Source organism: Schistocerca gregaria, chromosome 2 (assembly GCF_023897955.1).
Source record: "Schistocerca gregaria isolate iqSchGreg1 chromosome 2, iqSchGreg1.2, whole genome shotgun sequence".
Lineage (NCBI taxonomy): Eukaryota > Metazoa > Arthropoda > Insecta > Orthoptera > Acrididae > Schistocerca > Schistocerca gregaria.
In genome coordinates, this window is record NC_064921.1 from 930,657,333 (window position 1) to 930,680,112 (window position 22,780).

Genomic DNA, 22,780 nt, shown 5'->3' on the forward strand with positions numbered 1-22,780 from the left:
TGCTGGCCATCTTTGTCATCACTGGGAATATTACGAGCAGAAGAAAATCTTGCCCAGAGGGCCCACAACTAATATATTGCAGCTGATCAGTAAATGTTGTTGTTCTGTCATCAGGAGCCATCTATGGACACATCCTCTTCCTCACCCCAGAAAAGGACGCATATTCGAATCCAGCAACAGGCAGTGGAGCCCCGTGCCTATTAACATGGCTCATTTACATTCCAGCAGGACCAATGGCCCTATAACAGAGCAGGGGGATACAAAGGGACTGCAAATCATGTCACTCAGTTTCCGTTAGAGGCATCTTTAGAGAAAAATCAGCTAAATCATTTCCCTGAATTCCTGTATACCCCGAAAACAGGAAAATGACATGTTCTTCCCCTGTTTTTGTAAGGAACAGAGATATGCTGAACACATGTGAACACACACTGAGAATTTGAGTAGATGATGAATTTATGAATGTAATGTTGTCTCTTTTGCTCCAACTGCCTACAATATTACATGCATCTAGGCATCACAGGGTGAATCTGAACTCCACTAACGCAATTTTTGGTATTTTTCAGGAATATTTTCTGAGTATTTTGGTAACAGGACCCATAGTCTCTGAAGGATTAATACATTAAAAAATGTAATTATGATTTGTTCAGTTTATTTCCGAATGGTCTCTGATTCTGTGAAAATATCTTGACAATAGTGAAAAGTCTGCAATATACAATAACCAAAACAGAGTAACACAAGAATCCACAACAATACTGTGATGCGGTTGCTTTCACTGAGGGAAAAGCTGCAATCATGCAGCTCTTCTACTGCATACAAACCTAGTGACATTGCTTTGTATAATTATTAACCCAAGACTGCCACTGCCACACAAACAAACCCCAGCAGTGCTGAATACAAGCAGAAGTGACAATTACCATTGTTAACAATAATAGAACAAATCAGTTTGCAAAGATAACACACAATGTGCATTGAGGACATTTGCACTGTTGTTCAGATATTTTCAGCACAGTACAAATACAAAACTACACTGTGGTAAGACTTCGAAAAAATGTGTTTAGCTGTGGTAAGATTTCAAACAAAATGTGTTTATTAATATTATGAAAAGGATTCTTTACAGATGAATGAAAAAACTGGTAGAAGCCAACAATGGGCAAGATCAGTTTGGATTCTGTTGGAACACGAGGCAATACTGACCCTATGACTTGGCTTAGAAGATAGATTCAGGAAAGGCAAACCTACGTTTCTAGCATTTGTAAACTTAGAGAAAGCTTTTGACAATGTTGATTGGAATACTCTCTTACAAATTCTGAAGGTGGCAGGGGTAAAATACAGGGAGCGAAAAGCTATTTACAATTTGTACAGAAACCAGATGGCAGTTATAAGAGTCGAGGGACATGAAAGGGAAGCAGTGGTTGGGAAGGGAGTGAGACAGGGTTGTGGCCTCTCCCTGATGCTATTCAATCTGTATATTGAGCAAGCAGTAAAGGAAACAAAAGAAAAGTTCGGAGTAGGCATTAAAATCCATGGAGAAGAAATAAAAACTTTGAGGTTTGCCTATGACATTGTAATTCTGTCATAGACAGCAAAGGCCTTGGAAGATCAGCTAAATAGAATGGACAGTGTCTTGAAACGAGGATATAAGATGAACATCAACAAAATCAAAATGAGGATAATGGAATGTAGTCGAATTAAAACAGGTGATGCTGAGGGAATTAGATTAGGAAATGAGACACTTAAAGTAATAGGTGAGTTTTGCTATTTGGGGAGTAAAATAACTGATGGTGGTCAAAGCAGAGAGGATATAAAATGTAAACTAATGTAAACTACCAATGGCAAGGAAAGTGTTTATGAGAAGAGAAATTTGTTAACATCGAGTATAGATTTAAGTGACAGAAAGTGTTTTCAGAAAGTATTTGTACGGAGTGCAGCCGTATATGGAACTGAAATAAGGACGATAAATAGTTTGGACAAGAAGAGAATAGGAGCTTTCAAAATGAGGTGCTACAGAAGAATTGAATAAAATTGGGGAGAAGAGGAATTTGTGGCACAACTTGACTAGAAGAAGGGATCAGTTGGCAGGACATGTTCTGAGGCATCAAGGGATCACCAATTTAGTATTGGAGAGCAGCGTGGAGGGTAAAAATTGTAGAGGGAGACCAAGAGATGAATACACTAAGCAGATTCAGAAGGCTGTAGGTTGCAGTAGCTACTTGGAGATGAAGAAGCTTGCACAGGATAGAGTAGCATGGAGAGCTGCATCAAACCAGCAGTTGCTACTCAGCAGTTGGCAGAGATGCTGAGTCACAGATAGGTACAACAAAAGACTGTCAGCAAGTGAGCTTTCAGCCAGCAAGGCCTTCATCGAAAATAAACAACATACACACATACGTGTGCAAATGCAGGTCACACACACACACACATGACCTATGGCTCTGGCTACTTGAGGTCAAACTCACTGAGGCCTATCTCCGACTCAGCATCTCCGCTATATCGTGAATAGCAACTGTTCTTTCATAATATTGTTACATTTCATCTTGTAATTTCCATTGTTTAAAATGTATATGCTCTGTAACAAGCCGTTGGAGATCAAAATACTCAGAAAATATTCCTGAAAACCATTTAAATTTTGACGGTGGAGTAAGGGTTCACCCTATACATATACATCCACATGATGCAACTCGCTGTGAAGTGCAGGGTAAAAGATACTTCCCACTGAACTATACATTTGGCTTTCTTGTTCTTCCATTTGTGTATAGAGCATAGAGAATGACTGTTGTTTAAATAACCAAACAATAATCTAGGAGAATATTACAGCCTTCTTAATTATATCTTGCCTATGGAGTAAACCTGTGAGGGCAGATTTAAGTTCTGCCTGGAGAGCTCAGTCAGTAGAGCGATTGCTCGCTAAATATAATGTTATCAGGTTCACGTCTAACACACAACTTTAATCTACCATACTCTGAGGTGTTTTACTCCATGTACTCTTGCAATTCTAACAACAGCTTGGGCCTTCTCAACAACGAAGGCACTAGTGTCATCATCATTTAAGAACAGTCATTTTATCTGCACCTAATACCACGCAGTTGCAGGTTGTACAAATCCCTAATGGCCCTGTTGCTTATGGACAAGTCATAAAATGCCATTACACTTACCTCCATTGGAATGGAAGAAAAAGGAAGAAAGATTGTAGTTTACCATCCCATTGACAACAAGGTCTTTGGATATGGTGCACAAGCTCATATTAGCAAGAATAGGGGAAGGAACTGACTGTGTTCTTTGAAAGGAACCATACTAGCATTTGCCTTGCGTGATTTGTGGAAATCACAGTAAACCTAAGTCTGGAAGGTCAGATAGGGATGAGAACCATCATGCGCCCAAAGGTGAGTCCAGTGTGCTGACCACTCCACCTCTTTGATCGGTCCGAGCAACTGAAGGCTAGTGACTGAGATGCAACTGGCTCTATATGCTTGACTCACTACTACAAAATATGGAAGGCTGATATCTGGGATACAACTGGTTGTTGCACCCTTGACCCACGATAAGGAAATGGTAACCTGATTGAAAGTGATGCCTCATCAGCCTCTATACAAGAGTGGAAATTAGGCTGTCCAAAAAAACTCCTGTTACCAAACTCATTCCTCACAGTGAATATAACACACTCATAGTTTTGTGATACTGAGCATTCATAACACAGCCAAGGTCACAAATTGCTTAGTCTCCCCATTGTGATTAGCAACTGAGGCGCTTAATAGACATTGACTGGCTTGTAGGCACTTGTTTTGAGATGTCTTATGTATTGTAACAGTGTTAATGTTTGGTGAAATGCTAGGCCCAGATTTTGGAAACTGAAAGCAACACCTGTTATCCATGAATAAGTTAACTGAAAACAACATCATAATGGTGAAAGTTGAAACACACATTTTTATTAGAATTAAGCCATTGTTAACCACTATATAAAGCTGACAATTCATGGTCATTAGACTAGAGAAGCAGTACAAGAAGGGAAAGTTGCACAGCAAGCAGATGCTGACTGGGGGATTCACTTTTTGGATGACATACTATGATAGACATTTTTGAGTGATGATGATCTTTTGGTCAAAATGGTCAGACAGTCTTTCCTTCTCATCCCATCTGGTAAGTAACCCCTAAATCTCATCCCTCTGTTTCCGTCACCTCTCTTATTTCCCGTTCAACCCATCTGCCAAAAGAAGGAGCCACTGGCTCTAAAAGCTTGGATATCTCCATAACTTTTATGTGTATTTTCTCCTGCTGCTATTTCATAAGTAGATATTTTACCTATCCTATTATATTTTCAAAAAATTGTTTAAATAAAACAATGGAAAATCCAGGGTGGAATACAACAACATTATGAAAAGAATAGTTGCTACTCACTGTATAGCAGAGATGCTGAGTTGGAGATAGGCACAACAAGAAGACTGCCAGAAAGTGAGCTTTCAGCCAGCAACACCTTATTTGAAAATAGATAAAACACACACACACACACACACACACACACACACACACACACACACACACCACAGTCTCTGGCAGCTAAAACCAGACTGCCAGAGACTGTGGTCATATATGTGTGAGTTACATTTGCGTGTGAGTGCGAGTGTGTGTGTGTGTGTTGTCTACTTTTGATGACAGAGTTGTTGGCCAAAACCTCACTTTCTGACAGTCTTTTTGTTGTGACTATCTGTGACTCAGCATCTCCAAAAAATTGATTTTTTTTATTGATACATTTATTTAGTGTACAGGATACCAAATCATATATGATCGTATTCATCATATACAAATAACACCTTCTTTAAAAAAATGGAAAACAAGTGTAAAAGCTCTTGCAAAAATCAAAAGGAAATAAATCAAAAGAGTCACAAACAAACTTTCAATTTTTTTATATATTCCATTGCATATTAGTTCAGAGTGAAGAAATGGATCACAGAGTGGCAATCTGCTATAATGTCATAGATGGTTTGTCTACTGGCACAGTAACAACTTTCCTGTGAAGCTGTCTTTCCCCATTACTAGAAAGGGACCTCACATACGCCATATTCTGTTGGAGTTGTTCCATATTTTCCAGTGCACGCCAAAGCTCATGGGTTTTCTGCAATATGAGGATGGTCCCATAGTTTTTGTCATGCTTCAATGATGTTAAAATTGCTGGCAAGTTGCTTCCAAAATTTTTTAAGTACAGAGGTGCTCTGGAGCTCAATCTGTCAATTTTTGCACCTTCAGTCAGTTGATGAATTGAATACAGATGAACATATGGAGCCAACGGACAGGCATAGAGCTTCAAATGTTGGACAGAAATATAGAACCACTGTGAAATATACATGCTTGAACATAGATGAAGATGCAAGCGAAGCCTGCAGGCTGTGATGCTGTATGGGATCATGAACAGCACTTGTGCAATGTTTTCAATGTGTGCAACTGCCAGTCATGGTCAGAACAGTGTGTAGTTTTGGGTGCGTTATGTTAGTGCTAACTGAATTCAAAGGTAAGCACATTGTTGGGGCTCATACGGTCAGAGCTTCTGCAACCAAAGTACCTTTAGTGTTAGGTGTGTCAAGAGGCATCAAACGGAAGATAGTAGCACAGCACCACCTTCTAAGTCACAATGTGGATGAAAGTGTGTATTGAATAATCATGACAGACGGTCACTGAAGAAGAGTATGATGAAAAATAAGAGGTTGATAGCTGCAAAAGTGAGTGCATAACTGAATGTTGCACTCACAAATCCTGACAGCACCTAAACAACATGAAAGGAGCTCCATAAGCTGGCAATTGCAGGGCAAGTTGGAATTCCAAATCCACTAATCAGTGAAGCAAATGCCTGTAACAGGAAAACGAGATGCTGAAACCATAAAACCTGCACTATAGAGCAATGGAACATCAGATGTGTCTTGTTCCACACTTTATCTAACTTCTGGCCAAGTTTAAATCCATAGCAGGGATTCTGTGATGACTAGGATGGCTATATCATCGTATCCCTTGAACCTCATGGTTATTCTTCAAGGTCGCATTACTGCCAAGGATTATGTGACCATTTTGGCTGATCATATCTATCTCATGGTACAATGTTTGTTCCCCAGTGGTGACGCTGTGTTTCAAGATAATAGGGATCCTGTTCACACAGCTCGTGTCACCCAGGACTAGTTTTGTAAGTGTGAGGGTGAACTGTCACATTTTCCCTGGCCACCACAATCAGTCAAATCTTCCCTGTCCACCATAGTCACCAGAGCTCAATATTATTGACCCTTTGTCATCTATTTTGGAGAGAAGGATGCATGATCACTGTCCACCTCCATCATCATTACCTGAACTTATCACCAATTTGCACAAAGAATGATACTATAATATTCCCTCAAAAACTATATAGGACTGTATTTATCCATTGTGACTACTGGTAGCTTTTTAGAACACCAAGTTTCCCTACACCATATTAGACCTGGTAATGTGTCATGTTTGTGGTGTTTCCACATTTCTGTCCACCACCTGTAATCATTCCAGACATTGTTGGGGGATTTATACAGCAAATTCAGAGACAGTTTGACATACTTCAGTGACTGGCTGAAGAAGTAATAACAATAATAATAATAATAATAATAATAATAATAATAATAGCTTTATTCAACATCGAATGGTACACTGCACATGAACAAAGAAACAGTAATGATTAAAGTTATTTGTACAATACACATGACACATTCTTCTGAATACGTCATCAATTTACAACAAAATTACAATAAGGTGTTTACTGATTTCTATTCACACAATTTCTCAAAGCATTTGCTGTTCTTCATATAAGTATGGCACTCTTCTAATGTGTGGAAAGGGTGTTTTGCTAAAAATTTCTTAAGCTTATGTTCCAGTTTAATTGTAGGAAGAGCCATGACTGCACTAGGCAGTGCTAATTTTATACCTGCATACTGAGGCCCCTTTTCGTAAGGTGCTGTTCTGTGGCTGCCAATGTAAAATCTTTCTTTATTTCTAGTATTGTACTGGTGGAAATCTGAATAAGTGTTTGGGTGCAGTCTTTTCACAAGCAATGTGGCTTTTAGAATGTATGTGTTTATAACAGTTAACACCTCTGTTTTTGGAAACAAGTTGTGACAAGATTCCCTATATTTTGCTCCACAGATTATTCTCACACCCCTTTTTTGAAGAATGAGTAGCTTATCTAGATTAGCTTTGGTTGCTGCCCCCCAAATTTCAATACCGTAGTTCAAATGAGAGGAGAAAAGAGCATGGTATGCAGTCTTTAGGACTACAGTGTCTCTACAGAACTTGCTAATAGTACTGATTGCAAATATATTTTTGACAACTTAGGTGCTAGGGAGTCAATATGTATTTCCCATTTCAGGTTGCTTTGGATTGTTACGCCAAGGAATTTTACACTAGACTCTTTCTTTACCAATTTGTTGCCAACGTATAATTGAACAATTTCTTTTGTCACATTATTACACTCAGCCTCTAGTTCATTACATGATTCCTTTTTACACATAATGGACGTGTCATCGGCATACAGAACAATTTTGGAATTTATAGTACAGTATTTAATATCATTTACATAGATCAAGAACAGAAGGGGGCCCAACACCGAGCCCTGGCGCACGCCATATTTTACGCAAGTGATCTCTGATTTGTAGACACTATTTTCCGTTTTAAGTAGAACAAACTGTTTTCTATTGCTTATATAACACTTTATTAGGTCATAAGCAGCACCTCTAATGCCCATGTTCCATAGCTTTCCTAATAGGATGTCAACATTCACACTATCAAAGGCTTTTTCCAGGTCTAGGTATACACCTGCCACATGTTCCTTGCTTTCGATACCCCCTAACACCTCTTCAATTAGTTGAGCAGCCACAGTGCTAGTTGATTTACCTTTTAGGAATCCTTTTTGATTTTCAAACATCAGGCTGTGTTTGTTAAGAAAGTTTATAATCCTGCTATAATCCTGCTATATATAACTTTCTCAACTATTTTGGAAAATACAGGAAGGATTGAGGCTGGTCTGAATTTTTCTACTTTGTTGTTGTCACCTTTATTAAAATGGGTGTTACCTGTGCTATTTTTAGTCTGTCTGGAGAGGTGCCTGATTCTTTTATATTGTTGACTGCTACAGACAGAGGTACAGAGACATTTTGGCTACAGGCTTTTAAAACATTAATATTTAAGCCATCATGCCCAGCTGAATTAGAAGGTTTTAGAGAGCTAACGATGCCCATTATTTCTGCACAATTTGTGGGGGCTAGGTATATACTATGGTCACATGTATTTCCTTTAAAACTGTAGTGCGTGTTTTTATGTTTGTCATTTATGGCTTCCCCTATGGAAGAAGAATATTCATTAAAAATATTTACAATTTCATGGGAGAGTAGAACAATGCTCTGCTAACTGCATCAACATCACTGGTATCTATAGCAGCATTCTCAACACCTAAATTTCCAGCATTTGATAATCCAAAGGAAACCTGGAATATATATGAAAAGCAATTTCTGCACTGTTGCGAGACTAGCAACATTTTTTATATTCAAGTTCAGTCTGTTATTGTCTTCTAGTATTCATATTTACAAGTTGGTTTGCAAATTATGACCACTCATGGCTTTTTAAGTGATGTCTTTGTTATTTTATTTTCCACTCATTTCAAGATGCAAATGTGTGTAGTTGAAGCTAGACTGAGCTTCAATGAGTATGAGAAGAAAGTGATCCAGTGACTCCCGTATAAATCCTGGTTGCCAGACCTACATGGTCTTAGTCAACAGTGCAATTTCTGTGCTCAGAATGTGTTACATTTTATACCAGATCTTTAATTCAGGATGTGATTGTGTGTCTCCTTCCCAACCACACCATTTGACCTAGCTCTCTTATTAGAAAGTCTGATCTTAGTTATGTGACACTCTTCACTTAGCTCAGTCAGTCAAAATTTCATCAGCAATGTAAGTGCGTTTGACAATGAATCATAAGCTGCACAAAAATAATCCAAGTTTTTCTTAGGCTTGGCATCCCAGACAATGTCCTTCCTAAAATCAAATGATGGCAAGACTATGTCACCATCTGTAGATTCCTCTTCACCACCATACATAAAGATGCAAATATGTCATATAGATACAAATTTCAGCAGTAGTGATGGTAGTTATCATTGTAACAGCTCATAAAGTATAGTGTAAACAAAAAAATCCTGAACAAAATATTTCAGCAATCACAGCTGGCACCAATGCTCAAGGACAACCAGCCATATCAGCACCGCACTGAAACTGATGATGTCACCAAATACCTATAATGTTGCCACGGATTCTGAATAAACACTGAAGCTTCTGTATCATTAATTCATGCTGATATAATGGCTCACTGCCAATGGAAGCAACTAAACATTGATCAGTTATATAGTAATCACCTTATTGCTTTAAAGGCCAAATAACAGTCAAAGCTATATACAAAATGTTGTAGACCAGTAGCATAAATACAGTTAAGGATTTTTTTATACAAGTTTGTATCTTCTTCATTATACACATGGAAAAGTCAAGATACTTGCTATCTGGGATGCACAACGTTCCACACTTATACCAAATTGTGGTCAATCATGAATGCCCAAAGTTCGTAACTTACCAAACGAAGGCACTGGTATGTTGATAGACACACAAACAAACACAAACACACACACAAAGTTCAAGCTTTCACAACCCACAGTTGCTTCATCAGGAAAGAGGGAAGGAGAGGGAAAGACGAAAGGATGTGGGTTTTAAGGGAGAGGGTAAGGAGTCATTCCATAAAAATGTCTGCTTGTGTCTGTATATGTGCGGATGGATATGTGTGTGTGCGAGTGTATACCTATCCTTTTTCCCAGTAAGGTAAGTCTTTCCGCTACTGGAATTGGAATGACTCCTTACCCTCTCCCTTAAAACCCACACCCTTTCGTCTTTCCCTCTCCTTCCCTCTTTCTTGATGAAGCAACCGAAAACAAGAAAAAGCTTGAATTTTGTGTGTGTGTTTGTGTCTGTATTTGTGTATATCAACATACCAGCGCTTTCGTTTGGTAAGTTACATCATCTTTGTTTTTAGATATATTTTTCCCACGCGGAATGAGATCAATTACTGTTCTAGAGCCCCAGTTTGCATGCATTCATTCAGAGATGTGAAATGAGACAGGATGTACATCAACAAAAGATAGGTAACTCTTGGGACCTTAATTTGTGCACTGTATTAACAATACACTACAATTTTAATGCTAAATGCTATTCACACTCACTCCAATTAAATTTAATCACGTATGTTGGAAACAAACTGTCACTCTGAAACCGCTGCTACTTTCTGAGTTGTACTAAACAGCTGTTGTTTATCTCCTTACCGACATCTGCAAATACTGAGTCCTGTTTATAGTACATTACTACATGTCATGTCTGCCCCCGTTAGCTAAGTGGTCAGTGCGACAGATTGCCACGCCACGGGGCTCGGGTTCGATTCCCGGCTGATATGTTCTCCACTCAGGCACTGGGTGTTGTGTCATCATCATCATCATCATTTCATCACTATCTCCAACGCGCAAGTCACCCAGTGTGCCACTGAATGCAATAAGTACTTGCCCTCAGCGGCCAAATTTCTCCGAATGGGGGACTCCCGGCCCACAATGCCGTATGCTCATTTCATTTTTTTCACTTCATATCATGAAGCTTTGCAACAAACATTGCTACTTGCCATGTAGCTAACAAACATTTTCAATTCTTCTTTTGCCACTCGATATAACTATTTCGTCCGACACTGCTCTTCACAATGTAAATATTGCAACTCCATTTAGTACACCACAAAAAAGAAGGAGAAACATAGTGAACTGAGTGAAGAAGGTCAGAACACAAAGTTGTGCTTATATGTCAGTAATAAAGCGGTAGTGCGACCTCCAGATCAGACGAGAGGTAACGCCAGATCAGCAAATCATCCCACTGATGATGCCATAAAACAAGAAAAAGACGAAACACGTCAGGGATAAATAAATTAAGTGAAAGTACGAAAAGGCAGTTTTATTTAGAAAACAAGTATTTCTATGCTTGCCGCAGAGGATGGCCACAGAAACAAATTTGTCCTTATTTTATATTGGATAGGAATTTCTTAAACATCTTTGTAGCAAAGTACTTATTTTCACCTTGAACAAGGAGCAAAGTCTACATAAAAATATTTTTGTACCTTGTATTGGGATTAACCACATCACATTTCAGCTAAAATCGATTTTTATTGTTTACAAACACCAATGTCTGTATCTGATGTTAGCAGATCATTTTTGCTTGTTTGAAACCACATAGCATAATCTTTGTGGGATTAATACTTAAACTGGAAGCTGTAAACCCATTCAGCCATCACCTGAACTATGTGTGATGAGGTTGATTTTGGACCATTGATCAGAATGCTCTTGTCATCAGCATATATTACAGTTTTTAAACCAACCTTTAAAATCACTGCAAGGTCATTTATGAACGGCTTTATTAAAAACAAAGAGTGGGTCCAGTACTGAACCTCAGGGAACCTAACATGTTATATTCTGTCGTTTCTGTGGCACAGTCTATCAAAGAGATACTCTGTTTTATTTTATGAACGTATGACTCCATCCATGAAAGAGTGTTGTCACTGATGCCATTACATGTTAGTCTGCTATGAGGAGTTTTGTGATACACCAATCAGAGGTAACAAAGTCGCAAGATACAGGAACAGGATAATATTTCTTCATCTTTGCCAGGACTTCATTTGTGAAGTCCTGTACTGCTTTCTTTGTGGTGTATTCTTTTAAATCCTAACTATGAGACAGTTGAGTTCTGCTGAATTAAATGAATCAGTAATCTATCACAGTCCACTTCCTTAATTCATTTTGAAAGAATTGGAAGAATAGAAATATGTCTCCAGCTAGAGGTGCTTTGTTTATCTTCTATTTTATAGATGGATGTTAGTATGACATATTTCATTCTGTCACAAAATATAGTTTGAGTTATTGATTTATTACAATGGTAGCTTACAGATAATGCTATCAAGTCAGCATAAGATTTTTATGTTCTACTGGAAACACCACTACAGCCAGTAGAATTACAAAATTTTAGTGACCCGATGAATTTTGTAATCTCATTAGGGGCTGAATTTTTGAAACTAAAGTCTGTATACGATGCATGCAGTATCTGCACGTGTAAATCTAATGCCTCTGAGTTTGGTTGTTTATTATTGGGTGCAATGTTTTCTGTCAGTATAAGGAAGTAATCACTGAATTTGATGGCCAATGATTTGAAAGTGTCACCATTTGCGCCATAGCTATATTGTGAGGGCTCCGTTTCATTTCTGTCAAAATTTTTGTTTGTTTCTTGTTATTACTTTTCTTGGAGTGTTTTACTTTTATTATTTTTTTATTTAGTGTAGTGCATGAGCTTTGGTTTCTTGGCAGTAGACTGGAGGATTATACAAAACAGATGGTAACTGAATTCCAACTTTTGGCTGTACAACTTTCCCTTTGAATTAGATAGAGCTCTCTCTTCTTAGCACAAAATACCGTAATTCTAGGAGTTACACATCCCTTACTCTTACTTCTGCTCGATTTTAACTTTGTTTCATGGAAAGACAATACTGAAAGTGCTCAGTGAATATGTTTGAGGAACAGTTAAATTTTCTATCTACACTATCTGCTTCACAAATTTCTCCTCGGCATTCTTCCTGCAATTTGCCTATAAATCCTTTGATCAAGTTATTGTTTATGTATCTGTAATATAACACTTTTTTATGATCTGAACCAAACCAATCAGTATATTATATTGTTAACACTACCCTACTGTGGTTAGATAAACTACTGCCTATTAATTTTACACTTCAGACTCCTCCACAGGTTGTTGGGTCTAAAAGCAAATTATGTTATTATAAAAACAGCTGCCAACCACTAATTTAAAGATTTTTTGTGTAACACATTTTACTTTTCCTTGCTGTTACTGGTTTAGAACTTTTGTTGATTATCAGATGGCTGCATTACAGGATGAACTGCTGATCAGAAGGTGGTGTTTTTTTATACCATAGTGCCAGTGAATGTGTCTTGACAGCTTTGAAGGCTTGTGTTTTTATTATTTTCCTTATAACATGCATTAGTATCATGGTAAACATGTCCCACTATTATAAATACAATCATAAAAACACAAAGTAAAGGGTGAGTCACCATTAGCAATTTTACAATGAACAATCTGATATCACAAACACTTTATCGCACTGTAGAACATGAGAAGCATATGTGATATCACACTGTTCATTGTAAACATGCTAATGGTGACTCACAAATTAATCTGTGTTTTTGTGACTGTGTTTATAACATGGGGATATATTTAATGTGATACTACTGCATGTTTGAGGGAAAATCATGAAAATGCAGTCCTTCAAAGCTATCAAGACATGTTCACTGACACCATGACTTACAAAACAACCAACTTTTGGTTTAGCAGTTCATTCTGTAATACAGTCATATGATGATGAACCAAAGTTCAAAACCATTAGTAGCAAGGAGCAATAAAAGATGTTAAACAAAAACATCTTTAAATTAGAGGTTGGTAGCTGTTTTTATAACACATCTTATAATACAACCATGGAGCTCTCATGATCTCAGTTATTGTCAAACTAGCTTCATAAACAAATTGTCAATGCCTCCTGTATTATGTGCTTCAATCATTGTTGGAAACTTTACTATAGCGAATAATCCAAAGCTGAGACATCAACAACACTGTGTGTCCTCAATCAATATTTCCTGAATGAAAATCAACATTAAACTCTTCACAAATAATGATTCTCCATTTAAATTTGCATAATCTTATTAAAATTGTTTTTAGATGCATAAGATATTTCCTGTTGGTGGCCAGTCAGTGTTATGCACTCGTTTGCTTCTGATCCACAGTTGGGGCACAGCTTTCAAACATCTGTTTGATACAATGTTCATTAACCTGAAGGTTCTGGGACTTAACTCCACTTTTGCATTTACTGCCACTCTCATTTCCTCTTAAAGATAAATCTATTTAGTTTCATTAATTTCTGTGATATGTTCTGATATGCACAATAAGCCTGCTGCTATTCCATCTATCCTTTCATTTTCCTGTAAATGATGTGAAAAATTCATTCTTTATATTTACAGACTTTTGATATTTTGATGGGAGACACTACATGCACTTCCTTCAATACCCATGGCTTTGTAAAAAATTGCAGTACTTTGTTTTGCAAGTAGATGTTTCAGTTGTAACTATATTAATTGTGTACCCCTTTCTTTCTAATTTACCCTTCAAAAGGCTACAGAACACAATGGATATCACTGAAATGTGATGGATACTGTTTTAGTCAAACTGATCACTTTACATGCACTCAGCTATTTGTAGCTGCAAGCCCTTTTGGAGGAATACTGAACTTCCAAAATCAAAATTGATGTCAGTACAAAACAAAGTAAATGAAAAATTAGTAAAGATATGTCACTAACTAAACACAGCAGTGCAATCAAACTGTTATGATTAAAGCAATAGACAAAAACAAAAAATAAGACACATGGGTAAGAATTACTGGACAATGAATACCTACTGAAAAAAATTACAAGTTTCTCAGAAGAGGGTTTTTTTGGGGGGGAGGGGGGGAGGGGGGGAGGGGGGGAGGGGGGGAGGGGGGGAGGGGGGAGGGGGAGAAAAAAGAGAGAGAGAGAGAGAGAGGGGAGGGGGAGGGAGGTATTTATATGCACTGTTGGTTTACTGGAAAGGAGGGAGAGAGGGAATTATATGCACTGTTGGTGTACTAAAATGGAGTATTTTCAAGTGTAGCTTTGTCAAAATCTACCTGCAATATCCACCAATTTGACCAGGCTTCAGGACATCCATTTTGTATCGTAATGGTTCAGAACGAGATGCTAAATCAGTCAAGTTGATCATCAAGTTACGGCCTCTACAAAATCTCAAGTGTTTTGAGCATTCCAAGGATGAATCCTCCTGCAAACAGATGGAAAAATAATACGGGTATACATGTAATACTTTTAAAGTTAGGAATAATTTCATTAAACATCTTTTAATGATTACACAGTTTGACATGCAAAATGTTGTAAAAATGAAATAAGATAAACTTTGTTAATTATGTCGCTCTGAAATTGAAACTGGTGCTAAAATTTGTGTATTCGTTCAAGTTTCTGATTTGCAGCCATACCTGTATTACCAAACATTGAGCCCCACATACTGGTACTTGGAAATACTATTTGGGTATGTCTCAATTCTCACAGTATGACATCACCACATGATGAGGTACATGCTCTGTATGTTTTCACAAAGTAATCAGTCACATTTTGACCATAGAAGGGACTTTATTTCTTAATAACTGTTATAATAAACTGGTTACATTTTGATGATTCTCTGAGTACAACCATGAGAATTGTGTTGTTTTATGCTCCCAACTGGCAACCTACTATTAATACACCAACACAATATTGTCCCTTGAATGTCTTAAAAATGAAGATAACTGATATACTTGCAGTGAAGTATAATATTTGCTTTGAGAGGAGTTCAGTTACATCTCCTATAAAAAAGGAGTAATTATTGTATTCTGATTTTAAAATAGAGGACCAGGATAAAAATAAGCACCTTGTGTTCATTTACACTCAATAAGTGAACGAATGGAGAAGGATGCCATATGGACTTCTGATGGTTTGGATGGAGTCTGCCAATTGTAATATTGATTCTTATTTGCCCCATAAACAAAGGAGTCTTCATGAAGGAGCATTGCAGGGCATATATTATTATGCTGTGCAATTCACCCTGCAGCTCATGACAAAGAACATACTGCTCCTAAATTTCCAGACAGTCTATCTGTGGGCTTGAAAGATTCCTCAACTGAAGATGAAAACACCATCTAGTTGACAGAGGCATACTGCTTTCTAAGCACATCCTCCTTGATTCACAATATGGCACAAGTGGAGTTCAGTGATCTCTTCAGAGATCTAGATATTTCTTTAGAAAAAAGGGCAAAACTACTGGTATCTCATTTAAAACAGTGGAACTATTTATACAATTATTTGAAAGTGTCCATTTGGTAATATGACTAAAGAACTGGAGCAGTCCTTTAAAACTGCAGGTAACCTCACGACAAACTTTGAAGACACACACGGTTCGATGAATGCAGTGAATGTCATATGCCATCCTGAACAACGCAACTATTAATGGACACTTCAAAGAAAGTCTCAAAGTGGTACTTTCACACAATGGTAACAAATTTCATTCTTCATCTATAGAACATACTACCAATACAAAAGGAATATACCCAAATAAGAGAAACATCTTGATAGTCTACCAATGAAAAATCCTGGATGGAATGTAACAATATTATGAAAAGGGTAGTTGCTACTCACCATATAGCGGAGATGCTGAGTCGCAGACAGGAATAACAAAAATTACTGTTAGAGAGTGAGCTTTTGGCCAACAAGGCCTTCATCAAAAATAGACAAAACACACGCACGCGCGCACACACACACACACACACACACACACACACACACACACACAAAGCAGACAGCAAGCAGCAGTGCATAAGGGAAAGGCAACCAGTTGTGGGGGTAAGGAGGAGGTTGGGGCAGAGAGGGGGAGGGATAGCAGGGTAGTGGTTAGGGAATGGTAAAGTGTTGCTTGTGGAACCATACATGGACGAGATGGAGAGAGGGTAGGGCAGCTAGGTGCAGTCAGGAGGTTACATGGAAGTTGGGGAGAGGGTGAGTGGGGAAGGGGAGAAGTACAAAGACTGAAGGTGTGTTGGTGGAATAGAGGGCCGTCTAGTGCTGGACAGGAAACAGGGAAGGGCATTGATGGGTAAGGACAATGACTAACGAAGGTTGAGGCCAGGAGGGTGACAGAATTTTAGGATATATTGCATGGAGAGTTCCACCTGTGCAATTCAGAAAAGCTGGTGTTGCTGGAAAAGATCCAGATTGCACCGGCTGTGAAGCAGTCACTGATATGAAGAACATCATGTTGCGTGGTGTGCTCAGGATTGTTGTAGATTATGTGAAAAACCCGTTGAAAATTTATGGAGAAGTTAAAATTATTGCCATATTATTAGGACCGCAATTTGGCAATGCCAAGTATTATTGTTTCACAGGGAAGTGAGATAGTTGTACTATGGAGACACTATTTACAGAAAAACTGGGTGAAGATACAATAATTAATTCCTGGAATGATAAATATTGTATATGAAGCATTGATAGAGCCAATCAGAGTTTTCTTCCAGCACTGCATTGGAAATTCAGACTGAGGAAGAATTCTGAAAACCTTTAGGTGTAAATAGCTCTGTATTCACATACTTATATCAATGTTGCCAGGCTCAGTTCTGAAAAAAAAAGGGAAAGTAGATGAGCTTATTGGTTTACATATTAGCAAACTTTTTAAAGACATTCAGCTGAATTTTTGGTAAATGACAAGGAGAAAACAGCACTGAAATTCCTTAAAAAATTTTCAAATAATTTTTTGTGGAAACTTCAAACAAAAAAATTTCAAAAAACTTGTGGGTGATCTCATATGTCCATATGAATAATTGCAATGAAATGAATCACGAACAAAATAAATTTTGGAATAAAATGTGGATATATTCCTGTCAAACTGTGCTTAAGTTAGTATGTACATGGCCAGTACTTATACCAGGATATTTCATTGATGGAATAAAGGTAAACAAGGAAATGGACTGCTGCCATGTCAAGTGAATTTGTTTGGTGGTGGAAGGGATACTCCTGTAACACAATACTAGGGGCCATTCAAAATGAGACATCTTATCATTTTTTAAAGAATTATTTCATCTTTTCTTGTAAGATACATGCAATCACTATCATTATCTCACAAAGGACAGTCAATCTATGAATTTAAGCTTCACTTTTTTATTTTTGAGAGACAAAAACAAGAAAAAATTACACACTATTCACCATAATATTGAATGTTTTAAAATTTGTGGAACAATGTTATTCCACTTTAGAAAAGTAGAAAGTAGGGTGTCTGCTAGCTTACATTTCTAGTTGGTGTGTACTGTACCAAAGATCGTTGTGCAGTTTTGATTCAAATTATATTTAGGAAACTTCCCATTTGAAGGAAAAACAGGAATTGTTTACAACTGTTCAGTTACACCATACATGGTTGGTATTTATAACTCTGGTGATGTTGGTTTTGTGGACACTGGGATATTGTCTAATGCACAGAAATCCTAATAGGCAGAGATACTGCACAGTAAACTTGCTTTCAGAGCAGGCAACAGTGTGCTAGTCCACTGTTGTTTTGCCTTCTGATTAAATAAAATCAAGGCACACAAGACATGTCTCGGACCCTGGCTGAGAGTTCATAAAACCAATGTTATCGCAATTAAATTACACTCGCTTATAATGATCCACAAAACAAAACTGAAATGAGAAGCTGGCCTTGCAATGGACAGTATGTCTACTAACACTAAAATTTTAAAAAATCCTTGGTTAATGTCCTAGCAGCCACGTAGAGATCCTGCATAGGGAAACAGTGGCACCTGAGGTTACAAATCCAAAGGCTATTCATTGCATGTTCTGAAAGGGATAATCTACAACATAGAAGAGTTAAGTAAAAGCAGCCAGGCTCTCTTCTACAGTTCTTTTAGAATATTACCATTCTTGTTACAAGTGAACATGTGCATTTTAATGTTTTGGCATTTACAAGGGAACATCATGAATGCTCATAAAAAGTGGGAAATTTAAGTTTGAATATTGGTGCTGGCACAATTTTATAATCATCACATGTGATAGTTATGGGTAACACTCAGAGGTAACATAACATAGGAAATCAGTAGTCAGGAAATTGAATGAGGAGACTTGGATTTGTTGAAAAGGTTCTTCCATGAACTTGCAAAATAAAGCATATAAAAGATACTAGTTGTAGACTACTGATTCAGCATTTAGAGGTTTTTCTTTCTTTTAAGAAATAGGGATTATAGCAGACAGAGCAACGACCATAAAAGGTCACTATAATTCACAAGAAAAGAGTACAATCAAATATAGCAGGGGGGTTGAGGCACAGACAAACACAAAAAAAAGTCTCTTAAATGTATTGAAAATGAAGACAAATGAAGATACCCACAGTAAAGTAACATTTGCTTCGAGGAGCATTCAATTATGTCTCCTAGTCACTATTTTCTAATGCTACTGTACTCAGCATCTGTCCTGTTCTTTCTTTTCTTTTCTTGTTGTTCATTTTGCCTTCCAAACTGCAATGCATACTCTTAGTTACAAGCCACACTGTATCATCATTCTAGTCCATGCACAACACATGGCTACAAGACGACACTCACTGTTGGTACAGCATTTCATGTCCCACATTACTCCTGCCATTATCATTCATCCTAGACCTTAAAACTGATCACGTGTTATTTTTTGTACCTTCCTGCGCTACATGAACTTGTACTTCAAGGTACCAACCCCTCCCCACAACCCATTCTTTCCCCTTTCTTATTCCAATTTACACTAATCTCATCTGGTCTAGACACATCTGCTGTCCCACTTCCTCATACATATACACCCACTGAACACAAGCCACATTACAATCTTTTTATTTATTTTTGTCTTTGATCTCACTGTGTTAGCACATCGATTTCAGTTCGTTTTTGCCTTTCCCTATTAGCCTATTCCCTCAGGTTTCATCCTATTTCCCTGTAGTTCATCCGCTCTGCTCTTCTTATGATTTGTCCCATGACTTTTTGCGTATTTTTGGGAACTTTTTGCACATATTTCTATATTATTTACGTATTTTTATCTTTCACCATGGCCTTGCTCCATCCATCTATGCCAATACAGAAAAGTTTCCTTATCCCTAGTCAGAAGCCAGCCCAACATACTGTTCCTACATTGTTGCTTGGCTCTTGGAATCCCCTTATGTCCTTACTATCAAATTACCTATCTACTGCTGCAATCTCACTTTCCACAATGACCTCCATCTGTTCACATACTGCCAGTCCTTAACTCACCAACACAGTCCTGCAAAACCATGCCAATCAGGCACAAACATCCTTGCAGTATCTCTCCTCCACCTGTGAAATTCTCCAGGTGTGTAATCCCAAATTCCTGGATCCCATCTCACACACTAAAACTCTTATCCTCCAAGAACTAACACAGTGTGCACAACACCACCTCAAAAAACTCTCAACCTGTTCTCTTCCCACTCCTGCCTTGGGCTACCTCTATCCACCATGTCTTCAACAGCCTCCAAACCTTTCCCACATACCCTCAATAGCTGACAAACCCTACCTTGCAGACCTATTACATTAACCTCACCCTCAAAAACTTCCAGAATTTCTTAACCTCAAACCTTGACTTGCTATCATTCCCTAAATCCCTCAACATGCGAGCTGACCTTACATCAGAAGAAATAACCAAACTCCACTACCTAAAATCTGACCCCCACCTTATTATCCAACCTGCTGACAAAGGCTCCACTGTTGTTGTTTTGAACAGAAAGGATTATCTGGCAGTAGGACTTCACCAGCTGTCAAATCTGTCCACCAACAATCCTGCTGGATTCCAGATATCCAGCATGATCTCCAGCCTCTCCTCAAATCCTTAGGCCTTAGACCCATCCCAGCCCCCCCCCCCCCTCTCTCTCTCTCTCTCTCTCTCTCTCTCTCTCTCTCTCTCTCTCTAGCCTTACCACTCCCTGCATGCACTCCTGCCTCCCTTCTACAAGCTTCCTAAAGTTCACAAACCCAACCATCCAGGACACCCCATTGTGGCCAGTTACTCTGCCCCCACTGAGACAACCTCTGTTCTCAAAGACCGACATGTCAGCCTATTACCCATGACCTACCCTCCTATATAAAAGAGATCACCATTTCCTTCACCAACTCCCAACAGTTTGTGTCTCTACCACATGGTGCTCTACTCGTCACTGTTGATACCAAAGCTGTTTACATTAATGTATCAAATTCCCATGGCCTAGCCACTAATGAGCACTACCTTTCTCAATGCCCAACATATACAAAACCTACAACCTCCTTCCTGGTACCATGACCAACTACAGGGTGGCGCACGGAATGTGTTATCAATTGTTTCTTTCATAATTTATGACGCACATTAGATATCCCACTGGGATCTCTACAGCAATACTAGCAGAGCTTGGAAAAATAATGACTTATGAAATGACGTGTAATTCACGATACTGCCGCTAGGAGACTATTACGCAACAATGACTGACAATGGAAGACTGACGACACACCAATGATCGGCTGTTGAGTTACTTTTCCATGAAACGAAAGACCTTGTTGTGACTCAGAGGCGTTTTCGGCAACAGTTTAACACACAATGGGTCCCTTGCAAGAAGACCATCCACAGGTTGTACGATAAATTTGTACAGGAAGGAACAGTATCGGAAGTGAAGCGACCTCGGCCTAAGCCTGTTTGTTCACTGGAGAATATTGAAGCGGTATGAGTTTCTGTACAGAGAAGACCCAGGAAATCGTGTAGAAAGGCAGCAGTGCAACTGGGAATATCCAGACGCTCCATTCACCACATTCTTAAAAGTGACCTCCATATGTACCCATACAAGATAACCTGTGCACAGACGCTCACTGAAGAACACAAGCAGGAGAGACTACTGTGTGCTCATTGGGCGAAGGATAGGGAAGAAACTCTCAACAACGTTTGGTTTTCAGCCGAGGCGCATTTTCATTTAGATGGTGTGGTTAACAAACAAAATGTATGATTTGGGCCACTGCAAACCCACAAGTGCTTCATGAATGACAACATTATGCTCCAAGGATTACAGCGTGGGCAGCAATTTCCAGTCATGGATTTATTGGACCCTCTTTCTTTGAAGAAACTGTGAACAGCGAGCATTATTTGAGCATGCTTTGCAATAGCTTCATTCCACAGCTTCTTGCTACTGCCCTGCCCTTCAACACGCAGTAGTTTATGCAAGATGGAGCAAGGGCACATACTGCAAACACTGTGTGGGAGTTTTTACACGAGCATTTCGACATGCGGATCATTTCACTCAGGTTTCCAGGTCACTTCAATGACACACAAAACTGGCCCCCCCAATAGTCCAGACCTCAATCCATGTGACTTTTTTCTTTGGGGGTACCTAAAGGAAAAAAAATTTCCCAAAACATCCACGTGATTTAATGGGGCTCAGAAAACTTATTCTTCAAGCTTGCAGTGAAATTACGGAAGACATGTGCTGTAGGGTAATCACTAACTTCCGTGTTCGTTTGAAGGAATCTAGGAAACGAAATGGTGGACATATTGAGCATGTGCTGAGTTAGAACAAATCTCCATGGATGGCTCTTCATTGTAGTATGTGTTCCTTTCAGATTGTATTGACAATAAAGTTTATATTCAAAAACAAAATGGTAACACATTTTGTGTGCCACCCTGTATAACCTCACCCACAATTACTGCCACTCTGAACGCATCACCTACAAACAAATCTGCAATATGGCAATGGGCACCTGCATGATGCCATCCTAGGCAAATCTATTCATGGGTCTTCTAGAGAACCCCTTCCTAACCATCCAGAATCCCAAACTCCTCATCTGGTTCAGAGTCATTGATGACAGCTTTGTGATTTGGATTGAGGGTGAGGACACTCTACCCACATTCCTCCAGAACCTCAACACCTGCTCCACATTCCCTTCACCTGCACCTCCTCAGCCCAACAACACCTCCCCCGATGTTGACCTCCACCTCAAATATGGCTAAAACAGTTATCTCTGCCCATATCAAATATGCCAACCACCAGCAATACCTCCACTTCAACAGCCGCCA

At 38.6% G+C, this 22,780-nt stretch overlaps 1 protein-coding gene across 3 annotated transcripts in view; it reads right to left on the reverse strand.

The window, feature by feature from the left end:
• Positions 1-22,780, reverse strand: part of LOC126335372 (EGF domain-specific O-linked N-acetylglucosamine transferase) — a 137,519-nt gene that overhangs the window by 71,242 nt on the left and 43,497 nt on the right. For all 3 annotated transcript variants that reach the window (XM_049998581.1, XM_049998580.1, XM_049998582.1), the window contains one exon: positions 14,821-14,969. In XM_049998581.1, coding sequence (XP_049854538.1) covers positions 14,821-14,969 — 149 coding nt within the window. The remainder of the gene's footprint in view (positions 1-14,820; positions 14,970-22,780) is intronic.